Source organism: Fusarium solani, assembly GCF_023522795.1.
Source record: "Fusarium solani strain SB1 chromosome Unknown bctg00000004, whole genome shotgun sequence".
NCBI classification, from domain to species: domain Eukaryota; kingdom Fungi; phylum Ascomycota; class Sordariomycetes; order Hypocreales; family Nectriaceae; genus Fusarium; species Fusarium solani.
The window spans coordinates 2992443-3010159 of record NW_027072152.1 but is presented as its reverse complement, the minus strand read 5'-3'; the positions used below and the strand labels follow the sequence as shown (position 1 = coordinate 3010159).

At 52.5% G+C, this 17717-nt stretch overlaps 5 protein-coding genes across 5 annotated transcripts; 3 read left to right on the top strand and 2 right to left on the bottom strand.

Moving 5' to 3' along the window:
- Positions 1-270: 270 nt before the first annotated feature.
- Positions 271-2495, bottom strand: MRS44_008002 (uncharacterized protein; the record flags this gene model as incomplete). Its single annotated transcript, XM_065620731.1, has 10 exons — positions 271-342; positions 398-525; positions 582-646; positions 700-778; positions 828-996; positions 1048-1575; positions 1633-1770; positions 1826-1920; positions 1974-2109; positions 2157-2495. The coding sequence occupies 10 exons, from the start codon at positions 2493-2495 to the stop codon at positions 271-273; spliced, it is 1749 nt and encodes a 582-aa protein (XP_065476803.1).
- Positions 2496-4928: 2433 nt separating this feature from the next.
- MRS44_008001 (uncharacterized protein) lies at positions 4929-6443 on the top strand (the record flags this gene model as incomplete). The annotated part of the gene is made up of 8 exons (XM_065620730.1): positions 4929-5175; positions 5239-5348; positions 5399-5565; positions 5622-5885; positions 5936-6057; positions 6108-6186; positions 6273-6279; positions 6351-6443. The coding sequence occupies 8 exons, from the start codon at positions 4929-4931 to the stop codon at positions 6441-6443; spliced, it is 1089 nt and encodes a 362-aa protein (XP_065476802.1).
- A 2006-nt stretch (positions 6444-8449) lies between these two features.
- Positions 8450-9620, top strand: MRS44_008000 (uncharacterized protein; the record flags this gene model as incomplete). The annotated part of the gene is made up of 8 exons (XM_065620729.1): positions 8450-8486; positions 8824-8843; positions 8893-8927; positions 8981-8994; positions 9053-9067; positions 9119-9293; positions 9358-9422; positions 9472-9620. The coding sequence occupies 8 exons, from the start codon at positions 8450-8452 to the stop codon at positions 9618-9620; spliced, it is 510 nt and encodes a 169-aa protein (XP_065476801.1).
- An 854-nt stretch (positions 9621-10474) lies between these two features.
- On the bottom strand, positions 10475-12178 carry MRS44_007999 (uncharacterized protein; the record flags this gene model as incomplete). The annotated part of the gene is made up of 4 exons (XM_046269153.2): positions 10475-10811; positions 10867-10975; positions 11033-11309; positions 11357-12178. 4 exons carry the CDS (start codon positions 12176-12178, stop codon positions 10475-10477), a joined length of 1545 nt encoding a protein of 514 aa, XP_046133982.1.
- Positions 12179-15305: 3127 nt separating this feature from the next.
- Positions 15306-17302, top strand: MRS44_007998 (uncharacterized protein; the record flags this gene model as incomplete). The annotated part of the gene is made up of 5 exons (XM_065620728.1): positions 15306-15458; positions 15626-16231; positions 16291-16554; positions 16613-17147; positions 17262-17302. 5 exons carry the CDS (start codon positions 15306-15308, stop codon positions 17300-17302), a joined length of 1599 nt encoding a protein of 532 aa, XP_065476800.1.
- Between the last annotated feature and the right edge of the window lie 415 nt (positions 17303-17717).

Genomic DNA, 17717 nt, shown 5'->3' with positions numbered 1-17717 from the left:
TTTTCGACTACTTGAGTTTGAATATGGAGATGGTCAGAGACCCCTTCAAAGAGGCTCGATCCCGTCACATGCTATGGATAGACTCTGCGTGCAAGATGGGATTTTGGTAGTTTGTATCTTGTTTATTTGAATAGATTGTCACTTCCTATCAAAGCGGGGTCGCAGTCGTGTTCACTTGATGCCAACTAAGTAGGGATATCGCCCTATTTGGTTTTCCCAATCCTTGTGTGACCCAGCGTGAATAGTAATAATACCTGCAAGCAGTTTGACCTAGTGGGCAAACCGGAAATCCTTGCGTTTGCTTCCAGCATCCGTCGTAGTCTCGAGGTAGTGAATTTGTTCCTGTGTAAGCGTTAACCTTCCATATACATGTAGGATGTGCTCAACCATGACTTACCTCCTTGCTCAACGCATTCCATGCGCGGTCTCTCTGCTTGTTGCGCCAGATATAGTAACCTTTGGCAAGCAGATAGATGAAAATATTGGCGGCGCAAATAGCGGTAAGCTGTTTGTTGCCACGGCGATCTAGGTAGGCAGTCAGTTAAGTGGTCAACGACAGGGCAATGTTCTCAACAACTTACAGTGGGGTCTATCGTCGGCTCGGTAGATGTTTGCGTGAACGATTCCTCCGACTTGCACAAACATGCTTTGAAACTAATTAGCAACAGAAACTAGATAGAAAAAAACAAGAGTTCTTACTTGTACAAAGCTGCCGAGACAGTTCTTGTTCGAACAGTGTTGGAGTTTCGGCTGCACCAACCGACCTGAATAGCGTGTGCTGTCTCCGAGTTAGATAAGAACACCATTTTGAAATTCCTCAAACTCACTTGACGGATACGATAGCAACACGGTCAGCACTGCGAACTTGGCCCACGAAGGAACAGAGTCTGGCAAGGTCAAGAGGGCGATCAAGGTGGGGAGAAGCCAGATTTGTGCGAAAACACCCATCAGGGATCTTTCGTTCCAGATCTCGGAAAGGTAAGTCAAGACCAGCATCTAAACATCCACATTAGCATAGCGTTCTCAAGCACTAATGTATTTACTCACAGTAATTGCGCCCAAAACCTGAGTCGGAATGGTGAGAAGATTCGAGTCAAATGTTGAAAAGCCGATGTTCCGAAGCGTCAAAGTCAGATAGGCATCCGGGGGTCCAGCGGGGATCAAAAACGTGAGTCCAATGATGTACATCGGCCACAAGTCATAGTCGCACAGAGACTTCCAGAGCAGCTTAAAGTCCACGGCCTGTCGGTTATGCATGTCGCCCTTGGAGGGGTCGTCCCTGAGGATGCGGTTGACCATGATGATCTCCTCGCGCTCGTCGAACCATCCCTTCTTGTTCCACCAGGACTTGGTTTGGGTTGGAGAGGCAACCATGGTGAACCAGGACCAGATGCCGACTATCAAGGTGAGGATGCCTTCAAGAAGGAAAAGCCATCTCCAGCCCTCTTGGCCATGAAGACCACGGAGGCGCAGCAGTCCAAAGGCCAAGATTGGGGCAACGATGTCAGTAACTCGCAGACTTGTCCAGAATAGGGCGAGACGGAAAGGCAGCTCTGTGCCCTTGAAGAAGTACGACTAGCAAATTCTTGTCAGAATAACGTTCTTCGACATTTTCAGCTTAGTGTAACATACCAAGTAAAGGATCACGTCAGGGATGAAACCTCCTTGAAGCAGTCCTAACAATACACGGCAAACCAAGAAACTGGTTCTACCACTCAGCCAGAACTGAGAAGCTGCAACAACGCTCCAAAGACACATAATCGTTGGAATCTAGAAGCAGGTCAGCAATACTACCAACAAAGGGCTTGGTGTTCCTCATTCGTACCCATCGATCAGGTCCCAGCTTCTTGCTGATAAGTTGAGAAGGAAGTTCGGCGCACAAGAACGAAAGTCTGAATACGGTGTTTCCCAAGTTGAAGTCTGATTTTGATCAGTCAAAAAACCTCCTCTAAGTTGATTCAGTGTAGTCTTACCATTGGTGCTCAAGCCAAGATCATCCAGAAAGTTGTCAGTGTTGGCCTGGCTGAGATTTCCTCTGTCCAGGTCCAAAGCAAAGAATGCAACACAGGCCCAAGCCGTAATCTTCCAATCAAGTTTGTTGATCAGAGGCTGCGTAGTGTTAGTCTGAGAGTAGTCATGTCAAACTTGTTACCTACAAGCTCTTCTGCCCAAGTCCATCTCGCAGACGGGTCGAAGCGATGCAAGTTCTCGTACTTTTCGGTCGGTTGAAAGTACTTGGCAAGTGCGGGATCATCGTAAACAGATGGCTGTGTGGCAATCTCTTCCAACTGAGGATGGAATTTCTTGCCTCGGAAGAGAGTCGTGATGGGGAGAACAGGAGGCTCAGTCTTTTGAAGCTCCTGCTGCTCGAGAATCCGTGCTCTCGCAGCCTGGATATCCTCTTCAGACTGCGAGTTGTCGGCTGCGTTGTCGTAGGCCACAACGGTCTCGGGCTTGCCCGACGAGGAATCGTCACTTTTCTCCGTGATGGCCATTTTCAACTGTATTTTTTTTTTTTTTTGGAGAAAATGTTGAAATCTGGTGTGGTAGGAATCGATCGACAGGGCAGCGGACGAGAGATTAAATAACGGTTCCAGGTTCCAACAAGCCGGTAACGGGTCTCGGCCGACGAGCCTTACTATTGTTCCGACGAGACGAGGATCAGATCACGACAGGATGGGCTTGATCTCGCCATAGCTCACCAAAGATGCCGGGATAGCCCAACTCAGCCTGAGACCGAGTGTGAGGTTGACGGGAGACGAGTACCGGGACTCAGAAGGCCAAGGATAACGCAATCATTGGGAATTCAGGTCACATTCTGGGAACAAGACGGACAGCTCGTATTATGCGATGCATGGCGATATGACGGGATGAGGCCTTGGACTGGACTCTACCTCGAGCTGTATGGTTATGCTACCCATGTTTGGAAATCTTTCCGTAACTATGGCCTTGGCGAAGCCAGCTCGAGATAACCGCGTCGTTGCCACTCGGTTGCCAAGCAGACGCAATCATAGGCTAGATTATTGGTTTAGTTGTTATGAGACAGTTCCAAAGCAACCACACTCCGAGGAGATGGCCACTCCTCATTGCACAGGGGGTAGTGTGAAGCCGGGGTGACTACCGAAGCTCCCCGGGTGGGGGCACACGCTCTAGAGAACGCCATGAATCAAGCTTAATCCTACTCCATGTCCAAGGTTGAGTTCGATCCCGGTGACGAATGTTATAGAAATCGCCCCTTTCAAGCATCATGTAAAGAAGCGAGCCGTGCTTGAAGAGAAATCGTTCAAAGTGCAACCGATTGAGAGCTTCAACACTGAGAACATCCACGAATATGGTCGTAGCCGAAGTATTTCTCTATTTGTCTCCTTGCTTGGATTGTATCCTAATGTAACGATAAGGTTGTATTGCGAATAGAACCCCGGGGATTGGCTCAATCTCGTTGCCCAAGTGTGGGTTTGGATGGCGCAACACCATTTTAGTATGACCTCTTATTCCAACCCCCTTGACGCCTCAGGCCAGCCACAATTCGTAACTTGACATTATTGCAAACAAAAAAGGTACACAGGATCAAGTTCTTTACTGTCAATTCAAAGGAATTAGGAGGCTCAGCTGCCACCGAAATTCGAGTCAAGAGTGACAGAGGTCACTCCAAAGTCGAGGTACTCAAGACGATGGCGCAACGGATCGACATCTCGACGTGCGTTTCATGACATCTTGCGATATTGCCAAGACGCCAATCACTGAACGGGGCCATTTACCGAACCCATGGGGTAGCTTCGGATATGTATGCTCCCAAATCAATTCGGCGAATCTTGTGATATCCTTGACGGCGTGGGGGTTATCAGAGCTCAAGGTTCCAACCTTTGCACCATATAGACTAAGCATGATTAAACGCTAACAGGTGTCATGTTAGAAGATAGCCGAGAGCTTTAAGCTTGGCACATGCAAGATGGCCTGCTTCTGTAAACTGACCCCGCGATGTTGCCATCAACGCTCCATGTGGCATCTGCCAACAGACCGGTTTCCGGCCGGTCGGTACCTTCGGGCTCGGCCCCGGTGGCGAGCAGAAGCGGTAGTACATATTCCCGACAGTCCGATACAGTGAGAAGACATTGCTCTGGAATCCTAGAGGGAAGGGGTATTCGCTTAAGGGTGGTATGCTTGACCGAGTCACGGGAGACGCCAGAACTACCGCGGCTGCCCATGGGTATCTAGGATGAAAATGAGACGAATTCCTTAACTAAAATAGACCTGGTAAGTGGACGACGGTTTCATGCCAAGTTCTTTTCTGAATTGACTTGATTTATCAGCTGTCGCTCTGCAAGCTAGTCTCCCTTCAAGTCTACAGTCTCTCTAATGCAACTTGAAAAAGTATTGGCCGATATCCCGATACTTTCAAGGATCGCATTAGCTGTACAGGTGTACAATAATCAAGCAAACACATTGCTATGTGTTTTAACCGAGGTGGTCCATGGTGTACCTGGGACTCGAAGTGATATGTGGCCAACATGGCGCAAGATGAGGTGATGCATCTTCAAAGGAGGGTGGCACACAACCATAACTTGCTGGATTCAATCGCGACCTCAGCTTGTTCTTTTTGACAGAATCTAGTCTCGTGTTTAGGAAGTAACTAATGCATATCGGATGGCTCATGGTAACGCACTACACCTCCTGACGCAAACCGAGAGACCTCGCACCTCATCTTCCGCGTGTGATGCTGACGAATCAATACTGCGCGGGGTCCAAAGACGTATTCTTGATGGTGCTGATGGATAGGAATACTGCTTTTCGGCTAGGTATAAAGATACGGAGTTTATCCCCTTCTTGAGGAGATGCAAACCACAGCACCTCAGCAGTGACCCCAAACACTTTGAAAACGCAGTGATAATAAGCCCATACCTTGATAAACAAACAATTTCATAAGAACAATGTCTCCTCCCGCTGCCGAAATCGATGTTCAAACAACTGCTCCGGCAGTCCAGCCGGTCACCAAGACCATTGTTGGCACCAAGGGCAGCAGCGCCTCGCGTCTGGACGGTCCTCTCACCTACTCCGGCAGCCTCGACTCTGAGGAGCAGTTTGATGTCACTGCCGTAATCGGCCGAGAATTCCCCAAGCTGCAGCTTAGTGAGATTCTCAAGGATGACACCAAGCTCAGAGACCTGGCGGTGCTTGGTACGTTTCGTTCCACGTCCCTTATCGCAAACATGCAAAAGGGGTGTGCTAACAGAGGTGCAGTTTCTCAGAGAGGTGTCGTTTTCTTCCGCAACCAGGACATCAACATTGAGGATCAGAAGTATCTCGGTCAGAGACTCGGCGAACTGACAGGAAAGCCAGAGACCTCCAAGGTGAGACCTGCTTGAATATGCTCCTGAAGACGAGACTCACTAGCAGGTAGCTCCATCGACATGCCCTCTCCAACAGCAAGCGTGGTATCGCTGTCGATGAAAATGGCAAGCTTGACGACGAAGTTTCGGTTATCTCATCCGAACAAAACCGAAAGTTTTACAAGGACCGCTTCTCCTCCTTGTCGAGGAGCCTGGCTGGAGAAGGCTGGCATGCAGAGTAGGTGGCACCTCGTGTACGAGTCACCAAATCAAAGTCCTGACAGTGGCACTCAGCATCACGTTCGAGAACATTCCTTCCGACTACGCTATCCTGAAGATTATCCAGCCCCCCGAGGACGTTGGGGGTGATACTCTGTGGGCCAGTGGCTACGAGCTGTACGACCGTCTGTCGCCGCCCATTCAGAAGCTGGCCGAGAGCCTCACGGCGACGCATCACCAGCCCAACTTTGTGCGTGTTAAGAATGAATTCGGCCAGGAGCTGATCGATGAAAACCGTGGCTCTCCTGAGAATACTGGCCTCGACTTCAAGGCTGAACAGTATGTACTAGGCCGGCAGGTGAATTGGGCTGAGTCACTGACGCATATAGTCCCGTAATCCGGACGAACCCTGTTACGGGATGGAAGAGCTTGTTTGCTGCTGGCCACCAGCTTACAGCTGGGCATATCAACGGCGTGACCGAGACGGAGAGCGAGATTCTCAAGAACTACTGTAAGTCGCGCCCATCTCTCTCTAATGTCGTTCGCTTGCTCACCACCAAGTCCGTCAACTCATCACGGAGAACCACGACCTCCAAGTTCGATTCCGCTGGGGCAAGAATGATCTGGCCATCTGGGACAAGTAAGTAAACCCTAGCATGATTTCTGCTGTCGTCGAGTTGAGAAACTAATCGGGGGTGCCACACAGCCGTTCTGTGTTCCACACAGCTACCAAGTAAGTCCAATTTTCCGATCCTCTGGAGCCACAGCATGCTGATTAAGGACACAAGTGACTACATCGGGAAGCGCCAAGGAAACCGTGTCGTGTCGCTTGGAGAGAGGCCGTACTTTGACCCAGCTTCAAAGTCGCGAAGGGAGGCACTCGGGGTTGCCCAGTGAACTGCCAGCCAGAGTCATAGTTCGTCCTCCAGAATAAACATTTTCATTTAAACTTGGAATGTATATCCTTTTCGAAGCAATTTCGTTAAATCGGCCATGGGTGTTGAGGAGTTGCAATCATGTGCCAGCCTTATCTTAGGCCTTGAGTGAGATGCTATTCCAAAAATCCGCGCCTCGACAAAAGGAGCTACATCGTGTCACACCTCCAGGTCACACAGATGACATGGCAAAGGATGAGCCCCTGAATGTCCAAGTCAACAATGTTTCGTTTGGTCCTCTTGCTGCGAAAATTCCACGACGTTGGGATGATCAGGGGGTTAAGCCAGGAGTGGTTTAGTGACCCCCGCTTGCCCCATCTGTGCAACGCGCTTTCCTTCGAGATCTCGTTTGATTGTGCATCGTTAGGGCAACCACATTCTCATCACGTTACAGCGATGCGTGCGTCGTACAGTGCAGCTAACATAGATTGGAGCAGAGATCCAATGTGAGATGTCAGGAAGCTAAGCAGCAATGGATACAGCTGTTTTCAATGGGAAGATGGATCACCACAGCATCCGTACCCATCTATTCATGATTGGCTAGGTCAGGTAGCTAGAGGTCTCTTTAGTAGTGCTCGTGTTGTGTGTGTGCGCTCAGAGGCAGGTGCCTCGGCCCAAATACCAGCTCGAGTCAAGCCCACAACATCAAGAGAGCTATGGCGGGGAACAGTCCACGTTGATATCGAACAACACTTACTGAAAGATGCAGCATCTTTGTATCTCCTGAGCAGGGCTTGTGTTGCCTGAAGAAGTGCTTGTGCAACTGCCAACTTGGACGGCATGGCTCGTCTCACAGCCAAATAGACAAGTCAAGCCAAGACCCTTGCTCAACTGACGTCGTCCTCGTTCGACTTGGATGAGATGCATATGACGATAGAACAAGCTGGACCAACGAGCAATTCTAACTTAATATATCTGAACCTGCTCCTTCGGGTAGAGACAGGTCCTCCCACCGCCCAGCATGACTGAGATTGCCAATGATTGACCAGGAGCTGGTCGGGTGATCGCACAGTGTCGACCTAGACAGGAGGCTCGTCCTCCATAGTGGAGGCATGGATGCGCTGCAAGGGACGAGCTGCAGCGGGAGGGCCAACGATTTATGCCCTACAAGCGAGGGCCTCGGTCGAGCTGAGAGTGGGCAGCGGCGAATTTTGCACTGGGCCAGGCCCAAGCTCCTCCACTCTGGAAGCTGCCTGGGTCAGGTACATCAACCACAAGAGGGCCCGCACCTGCAGAAAACCTCGACTCGACAAGCGCGTCAAGACATTCTCTCTTCTCCCGCACCGCACGCACATCACCACGAATCTTTTCAATATCCTCCATCGCCCTTTCTTGCGCATCCCTCGCAAGATACTCACAGGTAGGCGCTCTCTATTTCTCTGCTCTTCGTGTCAAAAAGTCCACCTTTCCGCCTGCGCCATTGCTCTCCATCTCATCCTCTTCACATCCATCATCGCGGCCCTGGCCCTCGAATACTCGAGCAGCTGGAGAAGTTTGCTGGAAATCTCTGCACCCCGCCCCCGCCTGCCTTTTTCAGCTTCCGCGGCGTTCTCAGAGTGGGCACAATACTGGGCTGTGGTCCTGGCCAGGCCTGTCGGTAGAGACTCAACCGTTATCGAAACGCTCTCTGCATCCAGTCTCACCGTTACTGCACCGTCATTCCCACGAGACGCACGCATTTCGAGTCGGCTGCATACCTCGAGTGCGCCCTCTGAACTCTTTCTCATAAAGATTGCGGGCGGTCTGCTTGTTCCCCGACTCCCCCAGAAAAGCCCCTCCCCCTCTTCCGTCACCACTGACCAACCCCTCGCCAATCTTTTGCCTCTATCGGATCTCGGGGGCTGCTGACCGCACTAGCTCAAGCCATCCTCTTGACGCTGAAAAGCAATTTCGACAAGCAGCTGGCTTCCGTTGCTAACTTGAACTCTCAGAAAACCTCCTCACACTACATTACTCAACTCATCAAAAATGGATTACCAGCAGCCTCGTGGTGCCTGCTACTCTTGTGAGTGCCATCGCCCTTCTGACAGCCATCTACACAACTTCCTTCGCGACTGAGCCGTCCCTCAGCGCCCCTCACACTTTGCGACAGCCCGTCACCCACGATTTCGCATTGAGCGTTTCGTGTGTCTGGCGATTTGCTCGCGCTGGCGTGAGAGGTGTCATAGTAGCTTGACGTGCCCATTGATATTTCTCTGGTCGGTTCTGTGCCATATCATGGCCGCTGTGCCGGCTTGGCGAGGGCTCATTGACCTCTTGAGATACGGGTCAAAGCGCCGACTTCACTCTCCCTCACTGTTTATGCTAGAGACGTTCTAGAACATATGCTGACTTTAACACAGGCGGCTCTACCGGCCACCAGGTATGACCTGCGGTTTCGCGTCATTGCAATCTACTCACTGTTCATTTAGGCCCGTGACTGCCCTACCAAGGGACCTGCTAAGTGGTAAGAAGCCGTCACTCCCATATCTGTTTCTCCTGTTAACTGTCATTTCTTAGCTACAACTGCGGTGGTAAGATGGAGTGAACCTTAAGTCTGGAACATCGAGAGCTAACTTGTTTCGTGAATAGGCGAGGGCCACATGAGTACGCATTCTGTCGCTATTCAGCCAGACTTGAACTAACCCATGACATTAGGCCGCGACTGCTCTGAGCCCATGAAGGACAACAAGTCCTGCTACAAGTGCGGCCAGCCCGGCCACATCTCCCGCGATTGCCCCATGAGCGGTGGCAGCGGACAGGCCACTGAGTGCTACAAGGCAGGTCTTTATCATTATCGCCTGCATTTCTCCACTAACCAGACCGTAGTGTGGTGAGCTCGGCCACATTGCCCGCAACTGCACCAAGGCCTCCTTCGGCAACTCATATGGTGGCAGCGGTGGCTTCGGCGGTGGTGCCGGCAAGACCTGCTACTCTTGCGGTGGTTACGGCCACATGTCTCGTATGCTCACCCTTTCCAAACACGCGGATTCTGGCTAACCAAGGTGTAGGTGAGTGCGTCAACGGCATGAAGTGCTACAACTGTGGCGAGTCTGGCCACTACTCCCGCGACTGCCCCAAGGAGTCCGCTGGTGGCGAGAAGATCTGCTACAAGTGCCAGCAGTCTGGTCACGTCCAGGCTCAGTGCCCCAACAACTAAAATGGCGACTCGTGTCCTCCCGGATTCACGATGGGAGAAGGTTGACGTGGCGACTCCTTGATACCCACGGACGATTTTATTTTCTTTGTTCATTCTCAGCATTTTGACAAAAGTTCATCTTCTCGCATGACGTTAATGATCATCACGGCAAAAATGGCGGCTTTACGGAAAACAACCATTACGCAAATCTCGATAAGGCTGGCGGTACCCGGCCTCGATTGGAACATGTCAGCATTGGATTTCGTCCCATAATGAACGACTTCGACCACGCAGACGACTCGACTTTGAGGAGAGAGACGGATGGTGACGGGTGATGAGTGACGAGATCAAAAACATGGCGGCTTGCGAGCGAGGGCCCGGCGTCTCCGACGCTGTGGCTACTTGCCGCTGGTGGAGAGCCCAAGCTGAGAGCGCAGGGTGTGCTCCTTTGGTAGTCAGGACGAGATGAATTGTGTTGATCCCGATGTTGACGGGAGATTGAACCTGGTGTGACTGTTTACGTGTCTTGGTGTTGTCGACCTTTACCCCTGCCTCAGCAGTCAGGGGGGTGTAGGCCGTGGCTGGAGTTCAGCTTGGCAAGTGAATTTGTTGCCGGTCAGCGAGGGACATTGGCAGACCTGGGCAAGGTCAGCCGTGTCGGCTATCTGGTCTGTCGGGGCTTGCGCTGGTACAACGATCATCGACTTCGTTGTCGACTCATCACAGAGAACAGTCACGATGACGCTTTCGGTCACCAACTTTGGACTACAGCATGGAACTTCAGGATACGACAGTCGAAACCTGGGTCGAATACAAAACGCTTAATGGCATTATAAATACAGGCGAGAATCGGAAACCCATCCCCGGAGACAACCTTACAACATGGCCTTGGGGAAGTTTCGCATGGCCTGTCTTACACCCAGATCGCCCAACACCTCTTCCGCGCCTCCGAGGATGGCGTCGAACTTGTATGTTCGGTGGAACATCTCGATGAACTTGCCCATGCCGGTTTGTGTGAGGCCTCGGCCGCCCCAAATTTGCACGGCCTCGTCGGCAATCTCGTGGGCAGCGCGAGTCGCACTCATCTTGAGCAGACCAATTGGGCCTGCGAGGTGCTGTGCCTGCTGCTTGTAGGGCATGTGGCACATTTGGTAGGTGATGGTTTCGAGCCAGGACTGATTGGCCTCGACCAACGCAATCATCTTGGCGAGCCTGGAAAGGTGTTAGATCAGAAATGAGTCTAGAAGATTGTCATAGGCGAACTCACTTTTGGCGGATGACGGGCTGGTCAATGAGCTGCTTGCCAAAAACCTGGCGCTGGTTCGACCACTTGAGACACTCCTCGACGATAGATCGCGACATGCGAAGACTGCCGCCTGTTGGGAATTGTCAGCTCAGTCCTTGGATATCGGGGGTTTGAGAATAAGACTTACAAACCATCATCCATCGCTCGTGGTTGAAGTTGCTAAGGATGACGTGGATGCCCTTGTTCTCCTGACCAAGCAGGTTCTCTACTGGGACCTTGACATTTTCGAATGTCACGTAGGCCGTGCCAGCGGCGGGAGAGTAGGATGTCTTGATGGCCTTGGTCTCGACGCCCTCTCCGCGCTCGATGAGGACGACGCTCAAGCCCTTGTCGGTTCGAACACCCGTCACGAAGTAATCTGCCCAACAGCCGTTGGTGATCCACTTCTTTGTTCCGTTGACAATCTGTCTTGCGTTAGATACATTTGAATAGGCGCGAAAGGGTATCCTACATAGTGCTTTCCATCAGGGGTCTTTTCGGCAGTGGTTCGTAGCCCAGCAACGTCTGAACCGGCGAACGCCTCGGTGATTGCAAGGCACAGCTTCTTCTTGCCGCTAAAGACCTCTTGGGCGATCTTGTTCTTCCACGCCTCATCGTGCGCAAACTGAAGGACTGCCGTCAAGCCAATGGTCATACCAGCCATGTTGCCATCGGCGAAGCCTCTAGCCATGGCCCTGGCCAGCTCTTGTCCCACAATCAAGTCGTGGAAGTAGTCAAACTCCTCGCCCTTGACTGCGCCGCCCATGAGCTCAACACCGTGGAGGTGCTTGCCGGGACCGAGTCGCATGTGCAAGATTCCCAACTCGCTCATGCGATCAATCATCGCTTGGCTAACGTACCGCCCTGTCGCCTCGCACTCCTGCGCCTCCTTGTACAGCTCGCTATCGACAAACTCTCTCAGCTTGCGCTGCAGGCGCTTATGACTCTCGCTGTAGTAGGGCGAGCGGAACGGCGGCGCGAGCCACAGGGGCTCAGCATAGGGCACCTTGCTGAGGTCGCCGGGCTGCGGGGTGATGACCTGGGGCTTCTCGCCCTCGATGGTGCCGACGACGAGGCGCTCGTTCCTTGTCAGGACCTCGTGTCGGTGCAGGTTGTAGAAGGCGGCGGTGGCATCCTGGCCGGCGACCTGGCGGAGGACGGTCTCGCCGCCGGGGTGGGCGTCGACGAAGTCGGTGAGGTCATAGACCTTGCTATCGATGATGCACCAGAGAGAGTCCTCTGTCGTGTGCGAGCGGACCTCCTCGCGGGAGAAGGTATCTGTAGGAGGACTCATGGCTGGTATAATCTACACGTCTAGCAAAGAAGGACTTCAAACAAGACAAAAAAAAGGGGAGAGGTTGCAAGACAGAATAGGATCTAGATCTGGTAAACAATAACAACAAAATCTACGTTCGACCCCAGATTTTAAATCATGCCCAGCCGGCTTCTCTCCCTGGGCCTGGCTGACGTCGAGCCTCGGCTCCGAAGAAAGCGGACCCTCTTTGATGGGTTCCCCAGCAAAGGGGTGACAATAGGAGACGTCTGATTGGCCCGGACGGGGCTCACTTCCATTTTGCGGGGGCGGGGCCGAAGGCTGGTCCTGCACATGATGGGACGATGATTGAGGAGGAGAGGGCGATTGTTGGTTTCACCCTGAGTCAATTCCTCGGCTGTTTTTTGTTCTCTGGGTCCGAGGACCTTGGGAAATCGCGGTCTATTACGTAGTAAGAGAGGCTGGATGATTTGCTCTAGGACCAGCGTGTTCCCTAGAAAAGCTTCTGTGCAAGAGGAGGCATCAATTGATGATGCATCAGATTTGAAGGACAAAGCCCTGCCTCATTCACCTGGCTACCTAATGATAGTACTCCGTATGGGATCGATTACTCGAGTGAAGCTTGGGCCATGGATCGCGAACCTCCGCTGTTGCTTATCACCAGCCACTCCTCTAACGTTTGAAGCAGGCCCAGACCGGACACAGTGGCTTTTACTCGCCTCAAGTTGTCTAAAGAGACCATAGGAAGTCAGCTTGAACAGGAATTGAAGAATTGGGCACCCATGAGGTGAAGACGTCGAGAGGTATTGTGCATTCACCGTGCCCGCACCAACAGGAGTTCAACGATCGCCAAACAAACAGTTCTTGTGCCCTAGAATAACAGTCACCAAAACGCATTGGGTGTGCAAGCCACCGTCAACAACAAAAGGTTGTTGTTATTTTGAAACCTTCAAATAAGATAAAAAAATCTCTTAGGTAGAAGGTATTGCTCAGATATTATAGCTCACTCTACTTCTCAACTTGAGGCTGTCTTCAGAGTTGGAGAGCACCATTAGCCGGTGAAACGAGAGGACAGGTTTATCATCACAAATACGACCGAAAAAGGCCATTCATTTAAACCAACTTGGTACAAAGCCCCTTTATCATTTCTGGCGCATTTGAGACGGGAGTAAGTAGTACTTAGCCATGCCTTGGGGTATACCTAGACCGCCGTGTGGCTCTATTCAGCTCATGCGGCTTACGACCTCAGACGAGGATTGCCCTGCAATACCCAAACTCCCGAGCCTCGATCATGCGCGGGAGGAACTCTGGACCCTTGGAAATCCCGCCTCATCGCTAAAGCAGGCCCAGATTTGAAGACGGCCAAACGCGGGGAGCCAGCCTCACTGTCGCCGGTTTCAACGCACAGCATGCGAACAACAGACGGTTGGAGCGCATGTCGGGTTCCATAGTGACTGAGGCACTTGCATATGAACTAGCAGGTACCGGGAACCAAATCGATATGTGCGCGATGCCAGTGATTCGTGTAGATCGCTCCACTCGGTGCTGTCTCACTCCGGCATTGCTTTAGATATATCTTGGCTTACAGTAGGAGCCCGGCCCGGTCCGGATTTGAAGGGAATTGGTAGGATCGATGTTGGAGTCGGTTTGGAGCCAAAGTGCCTGTAGTTGTGAATGCAGAGCTGGTTGATATCTATGAGATGGCACTATGTGCACAGTGTCATGGGTTGCTAGCTTCTCCACACGACCCGGAACTCGCTCCGCCTTCAACCGATAACAGCCTTGGGTCCATTGGATCCATTAGATCCATCCATGGATGGATATCATCTCCAAGCTCTTCTCTCTCTCTCTCTCTCCTTCTGCAGAAACGTCGTCCCGGGCCATGCGACATTCCTTGTGCTACGCCACTGCCACTGTGCTTAAACCTCGACTCTTATCGCTCGCCAAGTAGGTCACTAACCGTTTTTCTTCTACCCCCGCCTCCTCCCTATAATTTCCGACGGTTCCTGGCGGCCCTTGGTCCCGGCTCGCGAGTTCTGAGTCGCGGGACAAGTCCTCTTTTCTCCCGAAACGACGCCTGGCTTGATATGGCAGGATCTGGATCTAGAATGGACCCTTTGAGGGGTGCCATGGAGGCCAGCCTGACAAACGACGCGTCCTCCCTCCTCCCCGTGTTCCCATGAGCACTTGTTCCCGTGCCGTCATTGGCCTGTCTCTTGTCCTCTTTGCTGCTGTCACTCTTTTTCTTTGCCGCCGCCGAGCCCACATGGGGGTTGGTTAATAGGAAAAGGGAACTCGCAGGAGCTGCGAGATATGCGCATCACTGGAGACTATGCCCGCCTCGTTCGCCTCACTCGCCCTTGTCGCTTCCCGCTGAGCCTCCTTATCAGCGCGGATTTGCTCCAATGGCGGTTTCGCCGCCTGTTGAGTCAGGGCTTTTTGATGCTAGGAACACGAGGGCGTTGATGGCGGCGTCTGCCCCTGCGCCCGCTCACTCCCCGTGGTCGTTGGCTGGCTCGCTCTCGGTCCTTGATCCGCCTTTGTGTTGGCTCCTCGCCGTGTGTCCCTCGACTTGCCTTGGCCTTGCCTCGTTTCGTCCTCGGGTTCTACGACTGAAGGGTTTCCGAGGCCGTCGCCGTCCTGGCCTCCACATGGTGAGCGACTTTCCAACCTACCATGGAGCCCCAGAGTCGCTCGCCTCCATCCCTCACAGAAGAAGACCCAAGAGCTCCCGAGACACCACGCGCTCCGGTCCCCTTCCCCCCATCAAGTGGTGGATATTTACCACCCTCGTGATCGTCATCGTCACGATATCTATCCCTTTTTGAGTTGTCATTACGGAGTACTCACCTTGCTTTGCCTACTCGTGGGACTTTGGTAGCCAGCTAGACCCAACCTTGCCTTGCCTGACTGTCCATCTTGTGACCTGCCTGTCAAATCTCGAAGTTTATATCCCCCCAGCCAGCCTCCAGCCAAGCGCGGACCGGCCTGACTACACCCACCCACCCTATCATATATCGTTGATTCCCTGCCAGCCTATCTTGACTGCGCTTTGATACTGGAAGCCCAGCTCATCTCAGTCTCAACCAACTCTAACAAACTCACGTACAATTTTAACCAGTGTTATTACACCTTGACTTTTCCCAGCATGGATGCTTACTCTATATGTTGCACTAGTCCTTCCGCCAGGAATACTTCCAAGATCTATCAGGATCTGTGGTCTACTCGCCTGCACACCCAGGTTGACCTCGGCCAAGACAGACTCTTGAGGAAACTCGCTACCATGGAAGGCTTCAGACAGGTAAGTGAATCGTGCATGTTCTTGCAACAGTGAGCGAGACTTCTGGTCCTATTGACCTCTTGCGTCTCCACCGGCGTTTGCGGCAATAATCCAATCGGTACAGCTCTCATCCTCATCATCCGCTCGGGCAGATACAAATCTGGACATTGCTGACGAGATGTTCGCAGCGCTGGAAGGGCGATCTCGCCTCAAAACCTCACGTTGCTGTGGTCGGAGCCGGACTCGCTGGGCTCCGATGCGCAGACATCCTCCTGCAGCATGGGTTCAGGGTCACAATCATTGAGGCCCGCAACCGTGTTGGAGGTCGCCTGCATCAGGAGGTGCTCCCCAACGGACGCCTTGCCGACGTTGGACCCAACTGGATTCACGGCACCAACGACAACCCCATGCTAGACCTGGCCAAGCAGACAAATACTGCGGTCGGCAGCTGGGACTTGACTTCCTGCGTGTTCGACGAAGATGGTGAACTCTTCACTGTCGAGGATGGAGAGAAGTACTCGGATGTAATGTGGCAGATTGTGCAGGATGCGTTCAAGCACTCCAACAACTCGTCCCAGGACATTGATCCCAAGGAGAGCCTTCACGACTTCTTTGTCCAGAAAGTGGCGGAGAAGATCCCCAGCACCGAGAAAGACCATGAAAGGAAGCGAAAGATTGTCATGCAAATATCCGAGTTGTGGGGTGCCTTTGTTGGAAGTCCCATCTACCGACAAAGCTTAAAGTTCTTTTGGCTCGAGGAGTGCATCGAGGGAGGCAAGTTTGAAGCAGAGCCTGTTTCAGAAACTCAAACTAACACTCATCAGAGAACCTTTTCTGCGCTGGCACGTACAAGAAAGTGTTGGATGCTGTCGCGAAGCCTGCGATTGAGGGCGCTGAGATCAAGTTCCAGACCAAGGTCGAGAGAATATCGTACCGAACTGACCCTGAAGACAAGGCCAAGGTTCAAGTCAACGGCGGTCAAACTCTAGAGTTTGATGAGGTTGTTGTCACGGCTCCTCTCGGATGGCTAAAACGAAATCTGGCCGCTTTTGAGCCTGCGCTGCCTGCTCGCCTGACAAAGGCAATCGGCGCGATTGGGTACGGATGCCTAGAAAAGGTACGTTGACATGGTTCTCGTTGGGACGCACGGTGATACTCAAACGGCTACTGCCTAGGTTTACATCACCTTCCCCAAGGCCTTCTGGCTCGCCCGTGAAGGTGACGACCGAAAAGCTCAGGGTTTCGTACAATGGCTCTCACCCAACTACGTGACCGAGTCAAATCCAAAGCGATGGAATCAGGAAGTCGTGGAACTTGCGAGCCTCACGCCGGAGACGTCACATCCTACCCTCTTGTTCTACACGTACGGCGAGCAATCGCAGTATCTCACCGGCCAGCTGTCTGAGCTCTCGGACCCGCGGAAGAAGGATGAGTTCCTCCTCAACTTCTTCAGGCCGTACTACTCGCGGCTGCCTCACTTCTCGGAGACTGATCCGGACTGCAAACCCACGGGATTCATGGCGACGGACTGGCTTCACGATGAGCTGGCCGGATTCGGCAGTTACAGCAACTTCCAGGTCGGGCTAGAAGAAGGCGATACGGATATCCGGACCATGAGAGAGGGTCTCCCGGACCACGGGCTGTGGTTGGCGGGAGAGCATACGGCGCCGTTTGTGGGGCTGGGCACGGCGACTGGAGCGTACTGGAGCGGTGAGTCGGTGGGCAGGAGGATAGCGGAGGCGTATGGGCTCACAAAGTGAGTGTTTCTCTCTAATAGAGGGCTTGTCGGGTTGCTATAGATGGACATGGATACACATCTTGTAGATCTGGCAGCTGGATGGGCCTTGTACATGGGATTACAATAGATGGCAGGCTCAGCAGGACTGCTCTCAGATGGCCAATTCCAGATGCTCGCGTGAGAAATTTGTGAGTGTGTACCTGTCAGATTCAACCAGCTGGATACCTGGACAGGTATACAAGCGTTGAAAGAGATCGATCCATGTGGCACTGTCGCTTGTTGTTGCACTAACCCAAGCCCATGGACAGCGGGATCAAAGGACAAGCAGCCCCAGGTCAAAGAAGCTGCTGCACAAAGCCAATACTGTGGTTAACCTACCCACGCACCATGGTAAAAAGGGAAATACATCCATGACGCGGCCAACGCATCGCAGCAGTAGAGAGGGTGGTGTCGCCGTTTTGGTCGGATGGGTGGGAGAGGCAAGTCGAATTAGGCGCTTCACGACTCAAGTCGCCCACTGAGAGCGCGATGCACGGGTCAAA